Source organism: Thunnus thynnus, chromosome 13, assembly GCF_963924715.1.
Source record: "Thunnus thynnus chromosome 13, fThuThy2.1, whole genome shotgun sequence".
NCBI classification, from domain to species: Eukaryota; Metazoa; Chordata; class Actinopteri; order Scombriformes; family Scombridae; genus Thunnus; species Thunnus thynnus.
This window is the reverse complement of record NC_089529.1, coordinates 4,658,877-4,681,082: the sequence shown is the minus strand read 5'-3', so window position 1 is coordinate 4,681,082 and position 22,206 is coordinate 4,658,877. Positions and strand designations below refer to the sequence as shown.

Genomic DNA, 22,206 nt, shown 5'->3' with positions numbered 1-22,206 from the left:
TGATTGGCAACAGTGTGTATTGTGACGCCTGTATGCTTGTTCATGTGCACAGTACAAACAAAAATGGAGACAGACTTGTGAAACCATGTTCCACAGTGCAACTAGTGGTAAAAAAAAAAACAACTCCACAACTCCACAGGGTACCTTTAAGTGATCCCATATAACATTAAATATTCATGATCAAGCAACAATCACAGTTTAAAGATAACCTTTATTTGTATCGTTTTATTCATTAAGAGTTTTACTCTCAAAAACTTATCTGCTACATCAAAACAGAGCATGAGGGGTTTGATCTGATTTTCATTAACGCAACTGTATTACTTATTATAAATTATACATACTGCGTACACTGTTTACTCCTGGTCAATACCCTGTACCCATTCTCCTCTATTTAATATTTAATATTTCAATCTGTAGCTGCTCCTCTCACTAGAATATGTTTTATATTTTTAGTTTTTATTTTATATTTCATATCTTACATTTTTCCTCTATTGTAAATTCTTCTTTGATTTTACTTAGGAGCTGTTATTTTTGTGTATATTTCTTGTGTGTATTTTTTTGACTGCTATGAACCATAACAACAACAAGTCAACTTCCTCATATGTAGTCTGATTACCTACTTGACAATAAAGCTGATTCTGATACTGATTGACAGTAACCAAACAACCCCACAACTGTCATAAACATGATTCAGATGTTGTTAAATCCTGATTGGTGCATGTAAGTACGTGACATCACTTTCTTCTAACTGAGCCTTGCCTACTTCAAACCAGTGAGAGGAACACAAACAAAAACACAAATACTGAAATCTCTCATGTGAAACAACCAAAACTGTTCTAACTTTGGCAGAAAATAATGTGTTCATATAGCATGTCTCTCATAATAAGATGCTGATTCAGGGCCAAAAACAAATACATTTCAACAGAGAATCCTCATTCAGTTCTTGTTTGTTGTTTGTTTGTCTTTTATCTCATCAATTAGTTGCTCTTGTTTCAACAGCAGCACCAGATTGGACTATTTATAGAACAGGTTCATATGATATTAGATGAGATCTAAGATAAGATCTAAGATCATTGAGGAATGAAGTGTTGGAAAAAACACACCCCAAAGAATAAAAGACACAAAAGATCAGGCAATAAAAACAGGCTTGAGCTGACTGACTCTTAAATGATATACCAGCATTAGTCTTCTGATAAGACAGTCCGCCTCACCTGTCTGTTCTGAAAACGTCACCCTCACACCCACAGCCGAGCATTAACTGACAGGTAGTGTGAGGATATAAGGGTTGGGTTTCAATGACTAGACCTGAACTTTGCTCCCTGTGAGAGTTTCAGAGCCACAGGTGGAGTTCTGCTGCTCACCTGCTGTTTCAGGAAATGAAGCTTTGATCCTTTCTACGCACCACAGCGGGAGCCATCACACAGTAAGTTTGTATAACTGGAGATGCTGTTACTTCTGAGGAATACTTAGTGATGACTGCAGAGATTTTGATCCACTGGAATTATTTTATAAAAGTTGTGTGTTTTGATATCAACGCCTGCACGGTATGGAAAGGCTATGAAAGCGAAAAGATAGCACGTACCACGTAAAAACAGCTTGGGTCTGTAGTCACGAAGCAACAGAAACAGAAGGCATAAAAATGGTGTAGTAGAGACTTAACTCAATGTATTTTGTGTGAATGAATGATGGAATGATCAGTTACAATCCTGTTGTTTGAGTACATAAATGTAAAACAATATTGTATATTTAATCTAAACATAATTTCAAACAAGAAAGAATGTCTTGGATTTTTTTCTCTAGAAAAGTAAATAACTCCAAACAATTTCCAATCAAAATCTATTTTCTTGATGCCCTTTGCTTCGTTCACAAAGAAATACAGGCTGAGTTTTTGGTCTTATGTCATTTATTTGTGGCTTACGTTCCCACCGGAGCTTAAATTTGTTTTGGGAAGGTATCGGTGTACCTGTAAAATCACCCAGAATGATTTTTCTGTCACTTTCACAGACATTACAGCCAAAATCAAAGGCTAACTGATTCTTCTTCTTCCTGCTTTGACATGGACAAGTTCATTCAAATCAAGATATGAGCTTACAAATATATAATTTTTGTTTTTAACACTGACCAAATGCATAAGAGCCTCTTTTAATTTAAATCCTCCTTTCCTCATCTTTCAGGATAACAACACTAGCACGACTGTTTCCTGAAAACATGGCCAACCGCTTCCACATCTGTTTATTACTGTGTGCAATTGGAGGTCAGTATTTATTTTTATAAATGATGATATAAAGTGTATAAACCTGCAGATTGGATGATATTTAGATAAATAACAGGATGCTAGATAAAGTTAAGTGTGCAGAAGAGTTATATTTGTCTGGATCCTGCAATTTTGTCCAAATGTTTAGTGAATTGTAGCTTAATGTTTACACAGTGTTTATGAAAATTACATGACAGCCTACATAATATACTACCTTTGTGAAGCTGTAATAACAGCAGTTTCAAAAGTCCTGAGAGGCACTTTTAAATGGTGGATTAAATGTTAATGATCCCTCTAGTGAAATTAAATAAAGCATATGAATCAACTGAACCAACAACTACAAGTGAATCTAACTGTGAATACAGCAGTATTAGCTGACTTTTTAGTTTTTTGACTTTTCTGTCGACAACTACTAATATGACATCTGAACAGGTTTTTAAATGGAGTATTACTTTACAAATCAAGTCAGTACCACAGGGTGATGTTCTTCATTATCAGGGAGAGTACATGAGTAACACTCAAGTTTTTGTACTATTACACTTGTTAATTGTTACCCTTGGTGCTGTCTGGAAGAAAAAAAGCTGAACCAAAAGAAACTGTTGCAAATCTAATCAGTCACTCTCATCAAAATGTAAACAGGCTTGCTCATTCCAGACACCAGTAACTGACTGAATGAGAAGAGCATTTGCCACAAATGTCTTTTTGCTTACTCTTATAGGATGCAACAATAGTAACAAACCATCCAGGGAAACATTCACAAACTCTTCCTGAACTTTAATGTTCAACATGTGAAGGATCAGTCCAGATTAATGCTCTGTTTGAGTTTCAGTCTTGTTACAAACAAACCAATGTCCTTTGTAACGTTTACGTACCTTGAGCAAACTCAAACATGTCTTGAGCACTGATGTGAACAAAGATTGCTGCAGACCTTCTTATTGTGCTGAATCAAGTAGAAAAGTTCAGCCAAAGTTGACTAACAGATGTAAATCAATGACGCTTAACACATTAAAAAAAACCCCGTCTACTTCTATTTTATTGATTATGTTGTGGCTTCACCTTTGCAGTGATGTGAATACCTGAAATATGTTGCCTATCTCACAAAAATCTTCAGTAGCCTACTGAAAGTCAACAGCAATTATATATATATATACTGTATGTATATTTAGTGTATAAAATCTCAGAATGTTGACTCATTACAAATTCACTGAGCCTAAAGTGAGCACAGAGTATATTGCTTATATTTTGTGACTAACAATAAAAAAAAAAATTAAAAATATCACACAACCAACCAATTATTCCAACAAATACAGTTTATGTGACCCAGTTTCATTATTTCTTCAGTCTTTTCCACCACTTACAAAAAACACAAGAGGCATTAATAATCATGAGTTGAACTGAACATTTTAAAACAGTTATTGATCTGTATGTTTTGAGAAACCTAATAAACATGTAATATTCAACAGTAAACCATTAAAAAAATTATACATGCTATACATTATAGTCTATTTATGACCAACTGTATAATTACAGCATGACAATATATATAGGCCATATATAGGCTACTGTATATGTACTGTATTTTCCTTTCTCCCAGTCAGTAAAACTTTTGTATCCCTGTGCATTTAGGATTTTGTTCAGTGCTGTCAGACAATCTTCAGCTGGAGCCTCTGAAGGTCACAGTGCTACAAGGATCTGATGCCCGATTCAACGCCACAGTGCAGAGAAGTTGGACGTACATGACGTTCCACGTCCAAAACCGTCTAGCCCTCACTGTTCCTGCTACCGGCGAGATATTGTCATCAAAAAACTATTCGGCCAAATTCTGCGCCGTTGACAAAAGCTGTGTGGAGTTCACTATCCATAACACCAACCACAATCAGTCTGGGCCAGTCGTCTGCTTTTTGCAGGGGGCGCCTGTTTCGAGGACTGCACATCTTGACGTACAAGGTAGGGTCATTAACATTCATCAGGCTGTATTTATATTTTGTTAAATGACTTTGGGCAGGGTGGTGTGTAGTATTTTGAGAGACAGGTTGTTTTGTAACTGTGTTGACCTCTCTGTAGATGCAAAAGCATCGAAAAGGAGGTTCTTTTCAGCAGCTCAGTGTTGCTAAGCTGTACGTATACTGCCCAACTCAGAAACCATCCTATTCATGTGCTCATCAAATAGCTCTCTGTATAGTTGTGAGGGAGGTGTAGTGACTGGGCTGTACTCTGGAGGGCAGTAGTGAGCCCCATTCATGTGTTTGCTCAGCAGCCTATGGCGAGAACATCAGATGACAATGAGACTGACACTGAGCTCTCTGTGGTAACATTTTGCTCAACAGCAGGAATTTAATATTTTCAAAGAATCATAAAAAAAAAAAAAAACATGAAAAAAAGAGGCTGGTGGCCTTGATAGCTGGTAGGGGAGAGTGGGGTAAGATGAGCCAATTTTTATGTATGTTGTCCTCTAGGCAACGAAAAATGAGACAGAAGTAGAATGAAAACATCCACCTCTATTTCAGGATGTCTCTTGAAATGAAATTGTAAGAATGGCTCATTGAAAGTATGACTTCTCAAAAAAAGTGTTCCTGTGACTCAACATGCCCCAGGTTAGGTGTAAGTTGATCTGAGTGAGTGGGTAAGTAAAGCCATCTGAGGGTAAACTGACCATCTGACTTTTTAAGACCATTGAACAATCAAAAATGACCATTCAGCATACCATCCATCAAGCTTGCAAGGAAATATGAATTGTTGCTCCCTCCTTGCAGTTACTTCAGCCTTTAGAGGTTGAGGTAGCTTCTTCAACTCATCACTCAGTGGGAAAAATGCCTCATCATTTTCCTTGAATGCAAATGTGGTGCCAGCCACCTTGAAGGCTGAAGCCCAAAGACGTTGCCTCAGGCATATGACATGAGAGACTGTGGTGTGCCATAAAATTCTTGAACCAATCTGGACCTAGAAAAGTAGGCTATAATTTACTCTGTCATGGTGCTGTATTAAACTACACAAGATAAGTTATCTATGCTGACCCAATGAGTCATGTAATTTCTGGCACACCCTACCTGCTAAACCCTTCTCTTTCCAGTTGTTGGGGACAGGAATGTTGTTTCTTTCTGCCAATTCAATGACAGTTCACATAATTTCTTTGGAGTAAAAACATGGAACTGGTCAGCCAGCTTCTTGATATGGTCTGCAATCTCCAACTCTACGTCCTCTGTTTTTACTTCCTTTACCTCTGTTTTAATGACCTGTCAATACTTCTGTCTTTTGCCACTGATCTTATGGATTTTCCATTCTTGACATCATTGGCTGCTCTCTCCATCTCTTCAAGGGTAGGTTCTTGGCATGATAGCTTTTCTACAATGTTTAAGTTTAAGTTGAACCACTGGCTCACTTTGCCCCATAGCCACCATTTTGAAAAAAAAGGCCTAGCTTAGCAATTCAATCTAATCTTAAACTAAATGATTCACATGGTTCACTTGTTAGAAAATCACCAACATGTATAATACATAGTGTTTGACTTGGATACATTTGCTTTGACAAAACTGTCATTGTACCTTACATGAAGAAAATTTACTTTGACCAGCAAAAAAGTGGTTTCTGTGTAAAAAAAAACAAACAACCTTCCCACATCTCTCATGTACAGTGACATAGACATGATGCGTGTGTCCTCAATTTATGATCACATGACAAAACAGGTGCATAGTTGTCTAGATACAGGGGGTGGGTCAACTTACCCATAGGGTCATCTTACCCCACTCTCCCCTACAACTTTCACACCAAACTCAGTGTCTGACAGTATTTTAAATGTGCTTGCACATACACACATGATCATACACACTTACTTGTCTGCCATCCACTCTTCATAGCACAATGCTAGATGGCCAGTTAGGGCTCATTATCTCCCCATCACCTTCAAAGGAGAGCTGTGTCACATGGAGAAACTTAGTTTATTTCAGTCAACCTGCAGTGATTTTCTTCCATACTAAAACAAGCTGTGGAAATATGAGGGGGAACACTTTATGGGGGCAACTTTGTGTGTGGGTGCGTGGAGAACTTCCAGCTTATGTGTGTGTTCAGATTGTCGGAGTATAACGACTTTTTGTTCAGGGAGAGAGAGAGTAACTGTACTGTAATTTTCTCTATAAAGGGGAAAGTAGTTTCCTTGGAGGGTGAGGGCAGGCTAATAAAACTTTTAGAGGCTGTATCACAGAACTGGAATTCAAAGAGGGGAACAAAATAAAACAAATACAACATGGGAAAAACTTTTTAAACTATTTCATTATTATAACGGCAGCCACAGAAATAAGTATGAGTCAGCCTTTAAAGGTCTGATAATTATTACTAATGTGTGACTGAAAAACCTCCAAATTACTGCACATGCCGTTTTTGAAAAAATCATCAAGAAATATTTAAAAACAAGTCTAAAAACTATTTTATGAGCATTTGTTATAACACTCCTAACTCCAAATCTCACCCATAATGTGACCGACAGACCAACTAAGAAACTAACATTGCGTCATCTTTCTGTATTTTTTGTACATTCAAATGAGTTAACTTTTGGAGAAAGCAAAGGAAACAGCAGTGGGTCCACTATTTAGTTTAGTTTAGTTTAGTTTAGTTTAGTTTAGTTTAGTTTAGTTTAGTTTAGTTTAGTTTAGTTTAGTCATTTATTTTACAGGGACAATGTCTTCTCTTCTCACACTTCTGAAAATATGCCAGAGTTAGCCAAAAGGCCCGAGCACATACACAAGATAAAATATTTTCAGTACAATAAAAGAGCACAATATCATACAATACAATAAGACAGTATATACAACAATACTATACAATAACACATACTGTACTATATGTCAGTGTGTTCAACGTTATAAACCGATCTGTCACTGACTAAAATCTTGAAAATCCTCAAGGAGCCCCTTCTCCTGTGATGGGACTGCTTTTAAAAGAACATTTGAATAGTATCAAGAATCAATCATCACAGATATGATCATGGATATGTAAATGTGTTGCTGGACCCAGCAGTTAACCGCATCTTGTGGTGTCATGAATATGTAATATATCACTGCAGGGATGCATATTGTTTTGCAAACACTGGCTTATAAATGTTGTAGAAGTGGGACATGTTTTGACATCAGATGTTCAGAAATAGAGATTTGACTGCTGTGTCCTGAGAGAAACTCTCTGACACAAATGTTTTAGAGTTTCTCCCCCCAAAACAATCCTGAGAAACGTGTTGGTGTTTTCACCAGAAGGGACATTTCCCTGTGACAGCTCATCTCTGACCTCTAGCCTCTGGCCTCTAGCTGGATTAGTAATTAGAAACACTCAGTTCATCCCCAAAAATGACTTGTCTCTATGAGGCAGTTTTACAATTAACCAGCCTCAAACTAAACCCTTACACAGCAGTATGAAGTAAACAACAGTAGTCTGTGCATGTCTCCTTCCTACCATGTACATAATTGATTGTCAGAGTGTTGGATCTCTATCTCATGCTGCTGATTAGGACCTCCATCATTACAGACATATTCTCCATGCATGTAGCAAAACCGGCAGCCAAAGCTAATAAATCCACTTAATAGACCTGCCAGTTGAGTACTCTGATTGCTTTTCTGCAAGGGGATGTTAATGAAGGACACTGACAGTGAGCAAACGCTGTTTAACAGCAAATGAAAGAAGGTTTCATATGAAAAGAATACAGGTTTTATGAGATTGGACCACTGGTTTACTTAATGTCAGGAATGCTGACATTAAATAAACCAATTCTAGCATACAATTAATAAAATGTAAAAATGCATTATCATTAGCCACGCAGCAGCCATGCATGCTGCACAGTCATATTTAGTTTTGCATTTTTCACTCTTCATGGAGTTCTGTGATAGTTCAGTATTCCATGAACTTCACTCAGCACTGAAGTTGCTCTATCCTTTGCTGATTGGCATCAGTTGCTTTATTTATGCTTTCACATTGGCTGATTCTCCAGCTGATTGGATACCAGGTGATGACTAATGTCCAATCATATTCATGCAGGTGCACATGGCGTCCTTTAAAGACCTAATACTTTTCAGTCAGTACTCAGCTGATACCTTCATGCCAACGCCGCTTGCTGCTACAGCTCCTTCAACCTAATCTCCTCATGTGATATGTTTTCAGTATTGCTAACTTGTTACTGCACCTGTATATAGTGTATGTGTTTGTCTAAAAGGGGTTTCATTCTTTGAGTCAAATCTTCACTGCTACTCAGATTGTTTGAGAGCTCCCTCTGAGAGCAGAGCCTTTTCTGCCAAATCTAATCACATAATCATTTGCCATAAATAGTCAATTTGACATGTTTTTGACTGAACTGTATTAAAGGATAAATCCTTTATTTTTCTTGTTGTCAGCAAATCCCATGAAAAGAGCAAAACCAACAATGTATTAGTCCATCTTGGAATACTTTAGTCTACCTCAGCCTGTCTGTGCCACCCAGCTCTAAGCCGATTGGTTCATATTGAAGACTTTAATATCATAAATATATACTTTCATTTTAAAAAAAAAAAAGCTAAATGAACATCTTGGCACTTTTTTTAGCTGAGGTTACTCAAACAAGAGTATGGTACATTTGTTGGGAACTGTTTTCAGTGTGGATGTGGTGCTGTAGTGAGTATTTATGGCATGTGGGATTGACTACAATGACCATTTTGGATCATGTCATCCAGTGCAACCATGTGGATAATCATTATGTTTTCAGTAGTTTTTGGACAACAATGCTCTGGAGCTCTACAGCACAGAGGAATAAGATATATCAGGCTTTGACACACATACAATACTTGTTATTAGATCAATCATTGTTGGTTCTGGTCTTTTCATGGGATTTGCTAACAATAAAAAAATATAGAATGTCACATCAAGATGTATACTTTAAACTGCTAGTCTTTGCAAAATAGATTTAAACTTTTAGGTTGTTTTTTTCAGCAATCACTCATCACTCTATGGCTAAGCTGACCACTGAGTCAAAATCCTAGAAACATGGTGTATAATCCTGATTAACCCCTTGTCTACCCCTGTCTCTCAGTGAGTGGTGAAATCAACATCAAGGAAGGGAATGTAACAGTGGAACAAGGCCAGCAAGTAGAGTTTGAGTGTGTAATGACTGGTTGGTACCCCAAACCTATTGTCAGCTGGATCCGAAATAATCAAACTGTGAACAGCAGCCTGTACAACACCACCCACGAGGATGGACATGCCACCAGTGTCCTGAAGTTCCAGGCGGTCAGCAACACCACAGTGGAGTGTCAGGCAATTGTGCCAGCACTACATCATCCAAAATCCAGCTTTGTCTACCTGGTGGTTGGTAAGGTCTTCCACAACATTTTTCTGTACAGTGCATGGCATGAGACACATGACTGATTGGACTGATCTAGGATGATGTGATTTCTTTTTTTCTACTGCATTAATTACCGCGAGGCAGCTGGATTCACAAGATCATGATATCATGTGAATCCAGCTGCCTCGCAAGGTAAGACAGTGATAGAGGGTGATAGACAGATGGTTCATCCAATCACCTGCCAGGTATTTTTTTGAAAGTGCCTGCCCTTTTCCAAACAGTTACCAAGGATGACCTCTCAGATAGTTCTGTGTAACAAACCATCTGGTGTGTCAGGTTACTGCATTAATGTACTTTTGTCAATAGCAAAGTCTTAAAAATGTCTGGGATTCTACTAACAGCCCTTCACTACACATGATATTAACATATGACCTGGGTGATTGGAGAATAATCTGATAAAATCAAGTTTTAATTGAATAAAAAAACCCATTCAACATGCGCTGTATGGCAATCACATTAACAACAATACCCTGAGTGTAAGGTTTCAACCAGGAGGTGCACACATATGGATAACATAATGTACTGTCTAGCAGGAGGAAAAAAACCCTGCAGCAATATGCAATTTGCAGGGGAAAGAGAATTCTAATGTGTGTGCAATGGGTTATGGTGGGTCAGAGAAGCATTTTACAATCATAATTTTTGGGGTTTTTGGGTCTTCTGCTCTTTTCTCTGGTCTTTCCTCGTACAACAGTGCCCAAGCCTCCTGACTGGACCGTGCTGATAGCTGTGGTTTGCTCCATTGGAGGTTTTGCTCTGCTGGTTTTGCTCATAATCGGAATCATCTTCTGCTGCAAACGCAGGAAGGAAAAACGTAAGGCCCTCATTATACTAATTCTAACACAACTTACACCATACTGTATGTCCAAAATCACAAATGTTAGGCTAGTAACCTTTGTCTGAGGGCAGGATGTGCTGGAAAATAACAAATCAAGAGGAGGAGACTTTTCAAACAGATGACAAGAAGCAGAAAAACCCATTCCTTCTTTCTTCAACACGATATACTTTTGCAAACTGAAACAGCTTTGAGAGTTTCAGAGCAGCTTAACTCACAGTTGCTTTTTGTAACAGTAATGGCTTTGTAGATTAATTTATAGTCTGTCCTGACAAAAGAGTGAAGAGTCCTAGCAAACTAATATTCATGTCACATTTACATTATATAGCAAGTGTTATATTACTTATGTACTAACCAATTTATTATCGTTCAATCCATTTCAGAAGCCAATTACCAAGATGAAATGAGGTAATATTCTACCAAAACTATAAATATTTTGTACTTTTGTACTTCTACATGTTTGTACATACAGTAAACTGCTGTGCTGTCTTACATGTTTGTGTGTAGCAGGAGAGTGAGGACACAGAGTCAGTTAAGTGGTGTCAATCCCACTGGACAGCAACAAGGTCAAGTGAACGCAGGATATGTAAAAGACAATCAAGTAACAAGAACAAGTAAGACCGATGAGAGCACGTACACAAACACATCATTTTTCATCAAAATCTTTGACAAAATGTCACTCTCTTGGTATCATTATCATTATCCACTTGTGACACAATGAAGTCAAACTTCTTTCTTCTATCTCTTCTTTGTTCACAGGTATCGCTCCCAGTGAACTCTATCTCCCCAGTATTTTAGAGGTAGGTTGTGAAGTTGTTCAGTAGTACGCAATGATAATCAGTAGAAAATGTTTGCATGCAGTAGTGTGCAGAGATCCTTTTAGGTCATTGGGGTTGAGGAGAAAGGCACCTTTGTGAGACATGGCATTTTGAGGACAGGACAATGGTGGAGAGATACAGTATGTCACAACTGTCTTCTTCGGTGCCCTTTTTTGGCTACTTTGGTAATATTTTGGACGTTTTGTCTTTAGTACGTCTGCAACTATGATAGGGGCTCTGTGAGGCTGTACTCGGCACAGAGGTACTTTGAGTTAAATACTAAAGACAGTGTGCTAACATGCTCACAATGACAATGCTGATGTATAGCAGGTATAATGTTTACCAAGGTAACCATCTTAATTTAGCATGCTATCATAATCTCATGACCACCAAGCAGTAAAGTACAGAACAGTACAGTAAAGTGAAGAGAAGTACAGCTGAGGCTGATGGGAATGTCATTAGATTTACAGATTTATTTGCAAATATGTCAAAGTAATGAACAAATTAAAATTTCAACCTGATGATGGCACTGGATGAAAAGTCAGGAGATCACCAAAGTGATTGCAAATCATCCTGAAGGGACATAAATGTGTCAATGACATTTCATGGCAATCCATCCAATAATTATTGAGACATTTTACTTGATAAATTCAAACCTGCTGGTAACAGGAAAAGTCAGGGGATTACCAAAATCATTGCAATTCATCATCTGGGTACTGTGGATATTGGTACCAAAGACAAAAAGAGTTGGAAAGTTCACCTGTAAATTGTTTCTCTGTTTGCACACCAATCATCTACCATGCAATATAATGGAGAACCCATGATGTATTGCCTGCACTGTCCCACACTGCTGTGCCTATACTGTCAAATTCCATATGTAATCCCCAGTAAATGAAGCTTAGAACACACAGTTGGCATACAGTATGCACCCTTAAAGTCAAACATGCAAGTATAAATCAAAATGTCATCATTCCTCTAAGCTGATATGTTTCTACATGCCTGAGAAGTGGTGATTTATATAAATCACTTGGCATGGCTCTTACAAATGAAACGAAAAAATAACCAGCCATGTGAATTTATCATCTTTAATTATAAAGACACTAATCATTTTACGTGTCATTTATCGTCCTGGGTTTCCAAATTCATCCAATACTGATGTTTTCTTTTTTAGAGAGTGGGCTGCATTTATCAGGCATGGTACATATGGATAATTCATTGCTCGACCATTCAATTAATTTGAATAATGAATAAAAATAAAGAAGTATATTATTCAAGTCCACAATTATAGCCTAGTAATTGGAATAATAATTCCAAGCTGACTGTCTTTTCAGTTGAGCAGTGTTGCATTGTTTATGTAACTGTGGTAAGTTTTGTTTTAGAATAACAGGGAGGGAAAGGCTGGTAAAATATGAGTCTACAGTGTTTTAACTGCAGATCTCAGCTATTTTTGAGAATTATTAATCAGAAATTTGTGTTGCTTTTGATTTTTAGATGCCTGATATTGTGAACAGTAACCAGGCAGGAAATATCTACAATAATGCCTACAACATTCCAAATGAATCAAGCCTCAAGAAACACAGACATCTCACCATTGTGTAAGGACAGCAGACCAAGACGTCTACAGATGTTGATGAGTTTTAGGACAAACCTGCACAGCACCTTGAAGCCTGACTTCACTGCCATGGTTTCTGAAGTTTGGAGAAAGGTGGAAAGAAGGACTGAGGACAGACCAAAGACTGATGTACTCAAGTAGAGTTGAGACTTGTCAGCAGAGGAGACCCTGCAGAACATGCAAATGCATTGTTCACTGCCTGATTAAAGTATATATCTGCTGGGTGGAAACTTTGATACAATTATAGATATGTGTATGTATTGAAAACAGAACAGTTGAAAACAGTTTCTGAAATTGTCTGAGAGTTCTGCAGTAAAGACGCAGAAGCAGCACCATGATGCAAATGATGGCACAGAGGCTATATATTTGTTGATTAACTGTGTTTATACTAAGCCATATATTTTTATTGAGACGTTATTTAATCCAAATTCAATATCGTCATCTTTCTAAAATAATGGCCCAAGTCATTTTTTGACAAAAATGATTTTTTTTGCCTAAATCATCTCCTCATGATGGTAAAATCGCCTACATCCTCAGTTGAACAGATCATGTGATTCTACCCCTGTAATATAATGGCCTATGTCAAGAGTGTGACTAAATCCTCATATTGCATAGTTATTTAGTCTTTTTAATCAGTCTTTTTAGTCAGCATTTTAGTCAGCAAAATAGCTAAGTCCATGAAGCTAGTATTTAGCAGTGAAAAGTGGAAAGGCTGTGGCTCTTACAAGTGATAGGCTTTCGGTTAACTCTTTTCTACCTTTTAAACAATATTTCAGCTACAGTTTTTGTCTCATTTTTTTCCACATTACCTGATCTAATTAAGAAAGATTTAAATACTGTATTGTAATCTAACAGCTAGAAATTATGTGTATAACTAAAAAATTACAAAGGATCCTCTTTACTTTTGTGTTTTTGTTTAATGAAAATCTCACTTGAACATAATGTTAGTAATCATAACATCATTTGACTGGTATTATAGTATGCCTGTTGTGTAGTGTCTAGAGGCAGCTTGTGCACCCCTAGGGGTGCATGCACACCATGATGATTTTTTTGTGTTTTCTGAGAAATCTGAAAAAATTACTTGGGCCATTATTTTAGGAAGGTGACGATATTCAAAAAGGACCAGATTAAACTTCCTTTGTTCTCCAACATCTGTAAATGTTTTATAATTAAATCCTCCTTAAATTTCATTCTTACATGACTGTTCTCTGATCAGTGGCCTATTTTTGAAACATGATGAAATAATCACTTCTAACCAACAAACCCTTGTTTGTACATATATAGCAATAAACATGCAAGTGTTTGAAATAGTCACCATGACGAACATTTCATATATGTATATTGTTAGCCAGTCTTACGGCCAAAATACACTGGGCACAGATGCGGCATGACATGTCTGTCACAGCATGGCTGCAGCAGAGTGTGTCCATTATAATCAACTGAAGTTGCAACCATGGAAGCTGCATGCACCTGTGGGCTCATCTCTATTTTTGCGTGGCTGTTTTTTTTCTCCACACGTGGATACATGGCCCTCCAACCAGTAAAACCTTCATAAAACTGTCTAAAAACAAGTACAAACTGTTTAAAAATGATTAAAATAAATACCAAATAAAAATTGATATAGCCTGCGCTTCCAAACTCTGCATAACCAACTGCATTATCACTTGGCAAAACTCAATATACATGCAGTGATGGAGATGAGTCTGTGCCGGGTGTATTTCAGCTGTAGAAATATCCTTTTTAATTGATTAAATTTTTAGATTTTTTTTGCACTGCATGTTCACTTACACATGCATGAATATTGAAATTGTAGGCTGCTAAACTTTAACCTTTTACAACCCATTTTAGCATATTTATTTCACCCATAAACTGTAAATGGAGTATGGTATTTCCTTGTCATCAAGCTGGACTGGATACAGCACGGTCCTCTAAATTGTCTCAGTCTCCTTTTCTTCTATGTCATAAAAGTAATATAAGGAATAGATATGGAAATCATATATAGGCACCAAAATCTTTTTTTTCGGTTATCCTCCTGATTATTTTACTCTCCAGGACTCTAAAATGTTCAAATAACACTAAAGAATTGGTGGTTAGAAGTGGAAGACTTATACAGTAGGAGAGGAGTGGTCACACTGAAGATGTTGCTTCAGTTTCAGTGGTCACAATCCAAAAAGGTTTTGGAGTCACTGTTGTAGGACACTGTATATCCTTAAATATACTCTAATATACCTCTGTAGCTCAGATTCAGTCTGACCAGTGAGCATGGATTGTGTGCTGCTGAGCCAACTGAACTCAAACGATCTTTACTTGGAGAGAAAACACATTTAGCTGGACTTGTTGGCCAGGATGCACCAGCAGGGACCAGACTCACCCTGGTTGAGCTGTAATATCAGATACAAGCCAGCGATGGCATCTGTCACCGTGGATCAATTAGACGATAAAATGATGTTCGCAGTGCTGTGGCAGAGTTGCACATTATCAGCCCTGGCTAATTAGTGGTTTAATTAAATTCATGATTGGATTTAATGTGACCCTTTTTCAAGTAGCTGCCACAAGTCTGAGGAAAGATAAGGAGGATCAGGGTTGTGTGAATGAATGGTTTAGCCTATACAAGTTGTAGTAGTCTTGAGGCTTGTGTTTGACCAATCAGCAATAAACAGTGCAAACTTCACTACAGATCTAGGAACCCCCTGGCAAAATTCAGAGCCATGAATTTCCTTGGTTCCTGAAAAGTTCCTGCAGTGGAAAAGTCCCATCTTTCTGGCTGTCTGTTTGATCAAGGGACATGTCTTTTCTTAGGGGGTAAAACGGCATTCAACAGTGGTCCTTGAGTTGATCCTAAAAGGATCCTTTTGAAATGAGGATCAATTTAACTTCATTATAATTTTATTCATGAGAGATTATCCAAATTAGGTTATGAGTATCAGTATAAGAATGACGATAAACAAAAAGAGACAAATTAACAGAAACATCACCAGCTCGATGGACTTCATTGGTTTACTTAAATCTGCAATAACAGATTTTTTTTGGCCACTTGGGGGCAGCAAAAAAAGGCTGCAAACACAACTTTGACATATTACCACTTGATATAACAATATCTTTTTGCTGTCTGGTGCACAGCAGGTAGCGTACGGTGGGTTTTTTTATGCAAAAAAAGTCAATAAACCCACCGTAACCCTAACCCTAAGCCTGCAACATCTGAAGATGACCCTGATGAGAAAGGTGAGACTGAACCAACCAGTAAAGTTGCGGGCCACAACACCTCAACAATGGGCTGAAAGACACTGAAATGCTCCAAAGCTGAGGGGAATTGCAGATTGGATTTGGATTTGTCACTACAAGTGACCCCTTTCACACACAAGTAGTCATGTGATCCATGGTTAATATCAAAATATAAATTATAGCAGCCTTGAAGAATAATACAGAATGATCTCTCTTGGCTCTCTAGCCTGCTATCAGCACAAACCAGACTGGTAAGTTTCAGAAAATGGATGGATGGAGGGACTTAAAAGTTCTGCAGACACTGTAAGCAGACTGTCACCCAGCTACCTCACTCTGTGCCTGAACAAATGATGGGAGAGATGCTTGGTAGAGTGCTGCTGTGTCAGCCAGATGTGCTCAGGATGTTTGTGAGTGTGTCTTGACAGGGAGGAAGACTCCACTCTCAGCCTGCCGTAAGAATCCTTCAACTCTGGGAAACCCAACACTTAATCCGATTACCTGCTCTGTTTATGTTTCCATATTGGAAATTACATTAGTGCTCTCTTCCATTTAGCTTCTTTTACATGTGATAAATGGCATGAGCTCCAAATGAGAGAGGATCAGTTTGCCTCTTCTTACATTTCATTTGTGCTACTAAGATTAAGACAACTAACATTGTTTGATGCTTTAGTTGGCTGTTAAGGTTTTTTATGAGGTGAAAGCAGTAGTAGCGTATTTTTGGCCTGTTTATCTCATTATTGTAATTTACAACATTGTAAACTGATCCAAGTTTTGAGCAAAGAAACAACTCTCTCATGGCTCTCCAAGTTCAGATAATCACCCAAGCAGCAGGCTGGCAGCGTCTGAAAGAGTTAATGAATAGTACTAATAAAATTAATGAATAGAGAGCTGTGGTAATGACTATTGATAAGCCATATATAGTGTGGCTTGTCGAGTCATGCTGGCTTTCAGGGCCCTTCCCTAAGCACTATTACCATTACATAAGGAATGTCTAGCAAATTAATCTCCCAAAGCTAGACTTCAATCATCAAATTGGCTCTGTGCGGGGAGCTGGGATGGCACACATGCCTCCTGCTGGCATAAGACTCAGACTGGCAGAATATAATGGAAAGTAAAGTGCTGTATGTTGACCAGACAGGCTTAAATTGTGCAGTATTGGCTGCTGCTGCCAATTTTCTGCAAGTAAATGTAGCAATATCTCCTTCAAAATCAGTATCTCAGCTTGAGGCACTTCCTTTTCTTCTTTAATGCCAGATAAATAATCTTTATTTAATATATATTTTAATATATATTTCATAGTAATATTTATTATTGATTATATTCTTCATTTTATTCTTAAATTTTGAAATGATTAGAATTTTATTTTGCAGCAGTATTTGATTCATAAATCACACTGTGCTGCATTCATTTCTAGAAAATGTCAATGTGCACAACAAATACAGGAATATTAATTGAAGTTGCTATGGATGTGTGTCTAGTTTCCTGGGCTGCTTAAGGATTTGTCTCATGACAAATGACTTGACGACATGTTAACAATAGCCATACATCACTACATATTGTGCACAGTTCCAGCAGAAATGAAATGTACAGAATGACTTACTTTGCCTGAAGTCAGCACTGATCAAAAAGAACAATAGAAATGTGATCCATTGTTTTCTGTGTATTGTTCGTCACAAACCATCAGCAATACTGTTTTGTGAAATCTACTGCATCATGTTGTGAGATTGTACTGACTTATCATATTAGCGCTGCAAATGGGGCTGATTTAGACCTTACCTCATACAGTATGATGCAATGATGCATAAAAAAATCCACTTTTGTGAAAGATGTTTCTTCAGAGGAGTAAACACTAAAAATAGCAGGTCTTGATGTAGCAGCTATTGTAATATAAATGCCTCAGCAACATTATAAGATCCAGAATGAAGCTGGATGACTGTCAGACTGATGGAGAGAAAGAGAGAGAGAGAGAGAGAGAGAGAGAATCACCACAAGCACACACACAAAACATGTTTAATGTTTTCTGAAATTTTCTTGTTCTTTTTATTTATTCATTGATTTTATTTTATTTAATTAATTGTATTATCCTTGACACTTTGGCAATACTGTTCATCTGACATTCATGCCAATAAAGCTTATTGAATCGAATTGAATTGAATTGAGAGAGAGGGTGTACTTGCCAGGCATCTAGTAATGGATAACCCTGCAACTTAGCTTGCAAAGAGAGAACACGGCTGAGTGCTCACTTTGTCAGATTGCCAATATGTCTTCAGGGTCTCACAGTAGGTTTAGAGTTTAGAGGGAGTTTGCGGATTTGATCCCTGCAAAAGCCAATATGTTCGTTAACTGCTGTAGGTGTCCTGGCAAGGCACAGGGTACATTCCCACTCACTCACTTATACACCCACTGGATGAATTTAGTGCAGAGGAGAAGAGGTTATATTAAAAATGCATTTGTTTTCATTTATTGAAGAGACAAAGAGAATTCACTCTTTGTTACTATAACTGTGATAAAGAGCCACTCAAATAAACTTCTTGTCACTTCTGAAACTTTTCATTCAACGTTCAGAAAGTTTTAACTCTGGTTCCACTTGCAGAACAGCAACTTTGTGCTGTAATCTCCCTCTGTACTATAACACAATCTGACAGTTTTCTCAGCTAATGTATGGTCTGTATGGTCTGTTTTTGGTACCGTCATTTCATGAATGTCTCAAAATTAATGTGATAATGAATGTTCATGTTAAAATATGGGCACTATATGAGACCTTGCATTTTCAAGACAACAGTGAGTCATGTTCTCACTTCCGTTGCCTTTCTACAGGCCAGAGCCCTGACTCATTACAGTAGATCCCTGTCAGCCTTGCAGTGCCCTCTTGTTTACATCATTATTTCATATTTTTATGCTCTTTAAGCTCTTTTAATGACTGCTTCGAATGATGTGCTGCTCATGAAAACATGTCCAAGCAGTTTAAAGGAATCCTGTGATTGTCTTTGAATTTTGCCAGCAATAATGACTCAATGCACACAAACCTGTATCTGTGTTTATAATTGTGTTCAAGATGCAGCACAAAAAAATATTAGTCTGGTCTCAGACCTCTGAGATGCTGCCTACACCTTAGATTTTTCTCAGTGATTCACTGAAAGGAAAACTACTATTCAATCTGATTATCAGGCTAAATACACACTGTAGGGTATGTTACAAAGGAACATATTCCAAGAAGCAAGTCAAATGAGTAGATTTTACAATGCAGCTCAATATACAGAGATACTATCTAAGACAAATCCCCATAATCATCTGCATTTAAAGGATATGGCTGGCGATTTTTAAAACTATTGACACAACATTAGTCTTCACAATGAAGGAACATGTCATCCAGTGCAATATTGTGGCACATTGATGTGTTTTTAATAGTTTTTGGACAACGATGGAGGTCTACAGCACAGAGGAATAAGATATATCAGGCTTTGGATACACACACAATACTTACTTACATACACTAGATAAGCTCCAAACATGAGATTTGTTGACAATAAGAAAAGATATATATAGAAATATAGAAAATGTCCAGCCTTATCCTTTAATCATCCCGTAGAATAGGAACTAATTCTACTAAACCTGGCCTTTTTTGGTCAGCAAACAACCTTTTATGGACTGTCATGGACTGCATTTAAGGTGACATGGTGAACTTGTTAGCATACTGCAATAAAGTGCTAGCATTCATTTGGAGTCATGTTTTCTGTCCACCTGGTAACTTGGGCCCAATATTCACTTTCCTTTTTAGTCTCCACCAACCCCTGAGAAGAATATCTGGCTCATTAGCTTCTAAATCTCCACTATATTCACCAGCTGGTCACTAACTTCGTCTGTCTCCTGTTTGGTGCTGGGTGTAATGTAATAGGCTTTTGTGCCTTGTACGCACCAGTAGAACCAGTAGTGACATTGTACAGAAGCCAGGGGAACAGTGCTCGCAATGTGGTGGTCGCTGGCTTTATGTTGTACATGGTACAAGTAAAGCTGAGTTCACAATGAAACTCAATCGTCCAGTCTCATTTATACAACACTGAGTAGGCAGAGTAAAGTGGGGTTTTAAGAGCTTTGTTGCTGGAAATAGCCGCCTGCCATGAGAGAGAAACAGTAAAGTTGCAGGCTGGAAAACCAAAACAATAAGCTGAAAGACAATAAAGCTCTGTTGAGCTAATGGGACACCTTTCACACTACATGTAGTCATGTAGTCAAGGAGACTAAGTCTACAGACATGCTAGCAGCTCTGTGAGGCTGTACTTGCTAAATCCTACCATCATCATGTTAAAATGCTCACAATGACAATGCTAACACGCTGATGTTGAGCAGGTATAATGTTTAGCATGTTCACAATGTTAGTTTGCTGACACTCTTCCTCTGGGGAACTCTCCATCTGACAGTTTTTGAGATATTTCAGCCTGGAGCAACAGACCAACATTGCCATTTGTAGAGCCATGACACTAGCATGGCTAAAATATTCATTATAGCTGCTTTAAATATCCAGGTAACACACTTCAAAGAGTCAAAAAATGTCAGACTTCCTTAGTCCCTCTGAAATCCAACAGTGCCATGATTAATGAAGACATTAACAGTATATTCCTTTATGGCACTGAGACATTTATGCATATGTTTCTGCAACATACAACATCTGTAACTTGTTAAAGGCAGTGGAAGCTTTCCAAATTGACTGCATAAGGTCATGTGTCCGTCCAGTAATCCTGGATCTCTTCTTTGAAGCATAAACAGAAAGACCCAGAACATCTGCTTAAAATAGAATAATGCACTTCCACTAGATGGCAAGAAATCAGTCTTTTGTGTGCTTTTGACAAGCAATGAGCTCAAAGACTTACAACTAAAATAAACCAAAAATAATGTTACACTAACTTTTCAGCTGTGGGTAATATCGAAATACACTGTATGCATTTTTTCTACACACTGCTGTGCTGCAGCCCCACTGCAAACTGAGATGTTAATTAAATTCACATCAAATATCATGATCAACATTCCAAGTTTATATTGGCTAATGAGTTAAGAGCTATAAAAAAAAATAATGCTCCAATTAAATGTGTGAATGGAATACTAATCAGAGAATAATCTGAGGGGTCGTCTGTAACAACATGTATCATGTGAAAAACTGTGATAAATGAGCATAAATCATTTATTCACTTCTACAATAATGATGTGAGCTGCTAAGTACACTTTCTCTGTGCACTGCTCAAGACTTTAAATCAAGTAGCTGATGAGATTCTGAGTCTATGGTCAAACCAAATAAATCAATGCTCAGAGTGACTGGTGATCAATTAGTCCCTGAACGTGGATCCTGAGGGACGCCGGCTCCTCTGGATCTCTACACAGCTGAGTGCTCTGATTAAAATGTGACTGATTTAGAGTTTACCAAACTCGGCCTGATTAATGACTGTCCACAAACACACACATGGAAAGATATGGGTGTCCTCTGCTAAATCAATAAAAGTATTTAAAGGGAACTCTGCACTGGTTTTGGTAAAGATGATATACTCTGGATCTCTATCTGGGGTCAGTTCCTGCTCAAGGATGTTGCACTTTTGGCATCAAGCAAGTGTTTTCTGCATTTTTAAGGTTTGTGTAAATAAAGTAGTAAGTCAAACCCTGGAATTAATATTTTGTAGCCCCAAGTTATTTAATTTCTTCCCTCAAATTAATGATGTGTGCACAGAGATTAATAGCATTAAGGATAACACTTTATGATAATCATCATTACTACATGGTAAATTGAAAGTTAACTTTAGTTAATAGTTATTTTACTATTTGTTAGGTGGTTAATAATTGATTTGTAAACCATTTAAAAACATTATTATGATTCAGGTTTTGGCTGTTAAATGCTATATATAATAGGATTTAACAATCAAAAATCCTCTGCTGTGTCCAAAACCAATAATTAATTTATCCCACTAACAAGTATTATTAGTATCCTGTCTGATATATTTGGTTCCTCTGGAACTCCACATTGGTCTATAAAAACATATAAAAGAGGCATACTGTTGCGCCCACGCTTCATCATCACCATAAACAGTGTGATGCTTCATGCTGGGGATGGTGTGAATCTGCTGATGTGCTGTG

At 37.6% G+C, this 22,206-nt stretch overlaps 1 protein-coding gene across 2 annotated transcripts; it reads left to right on the top strand.

The window, feature by feature from the left end:
- Window positions 1–1,274: 1,274 nt before the first annotated feature.
- Window positions 1,275–14,057, top strand: igsf5a (immunoglobulin superfamily, member 5a). 2 transcript variants are annotated; one of them, XM_067607381.1, is made up of 9 exons: window positions 1,275–1,423; window positions 2,175–2,254; window positions 3,881–4,201; window positions 9,294–9,572; window positions 10,297–10,416; window positions 10,821–10,845; window positions 10,948–11,051; window positions 11,197–11,237; window positions 12,747–14,057. In XM_067607381.1, the coding sequence occupies exons 2-9, from the start codon at window positions 2,209–2,211 to the stop codon at window positions 12,852–12,854; spliced, it is 1,044 nt and encodes a 347-aa protein (XP_067463482.1). In that variant the 5' UTR covers window positions 1,275–1,423; window positions 2,175–2,208; the 3' UTR covers window positions 12,855–14,057. The 2 variants fall into 2 exon arrangements, with proteins under 2 accessions (XP_067463482.1, XP_067463481.1); XM_067607380.1 differs by having other exon boundaries at window positions 1,279–1,423; window positions 10,945–11,051.
- Window positions 14,058–22,206: the final 8,149 nt, after the last annotated feature.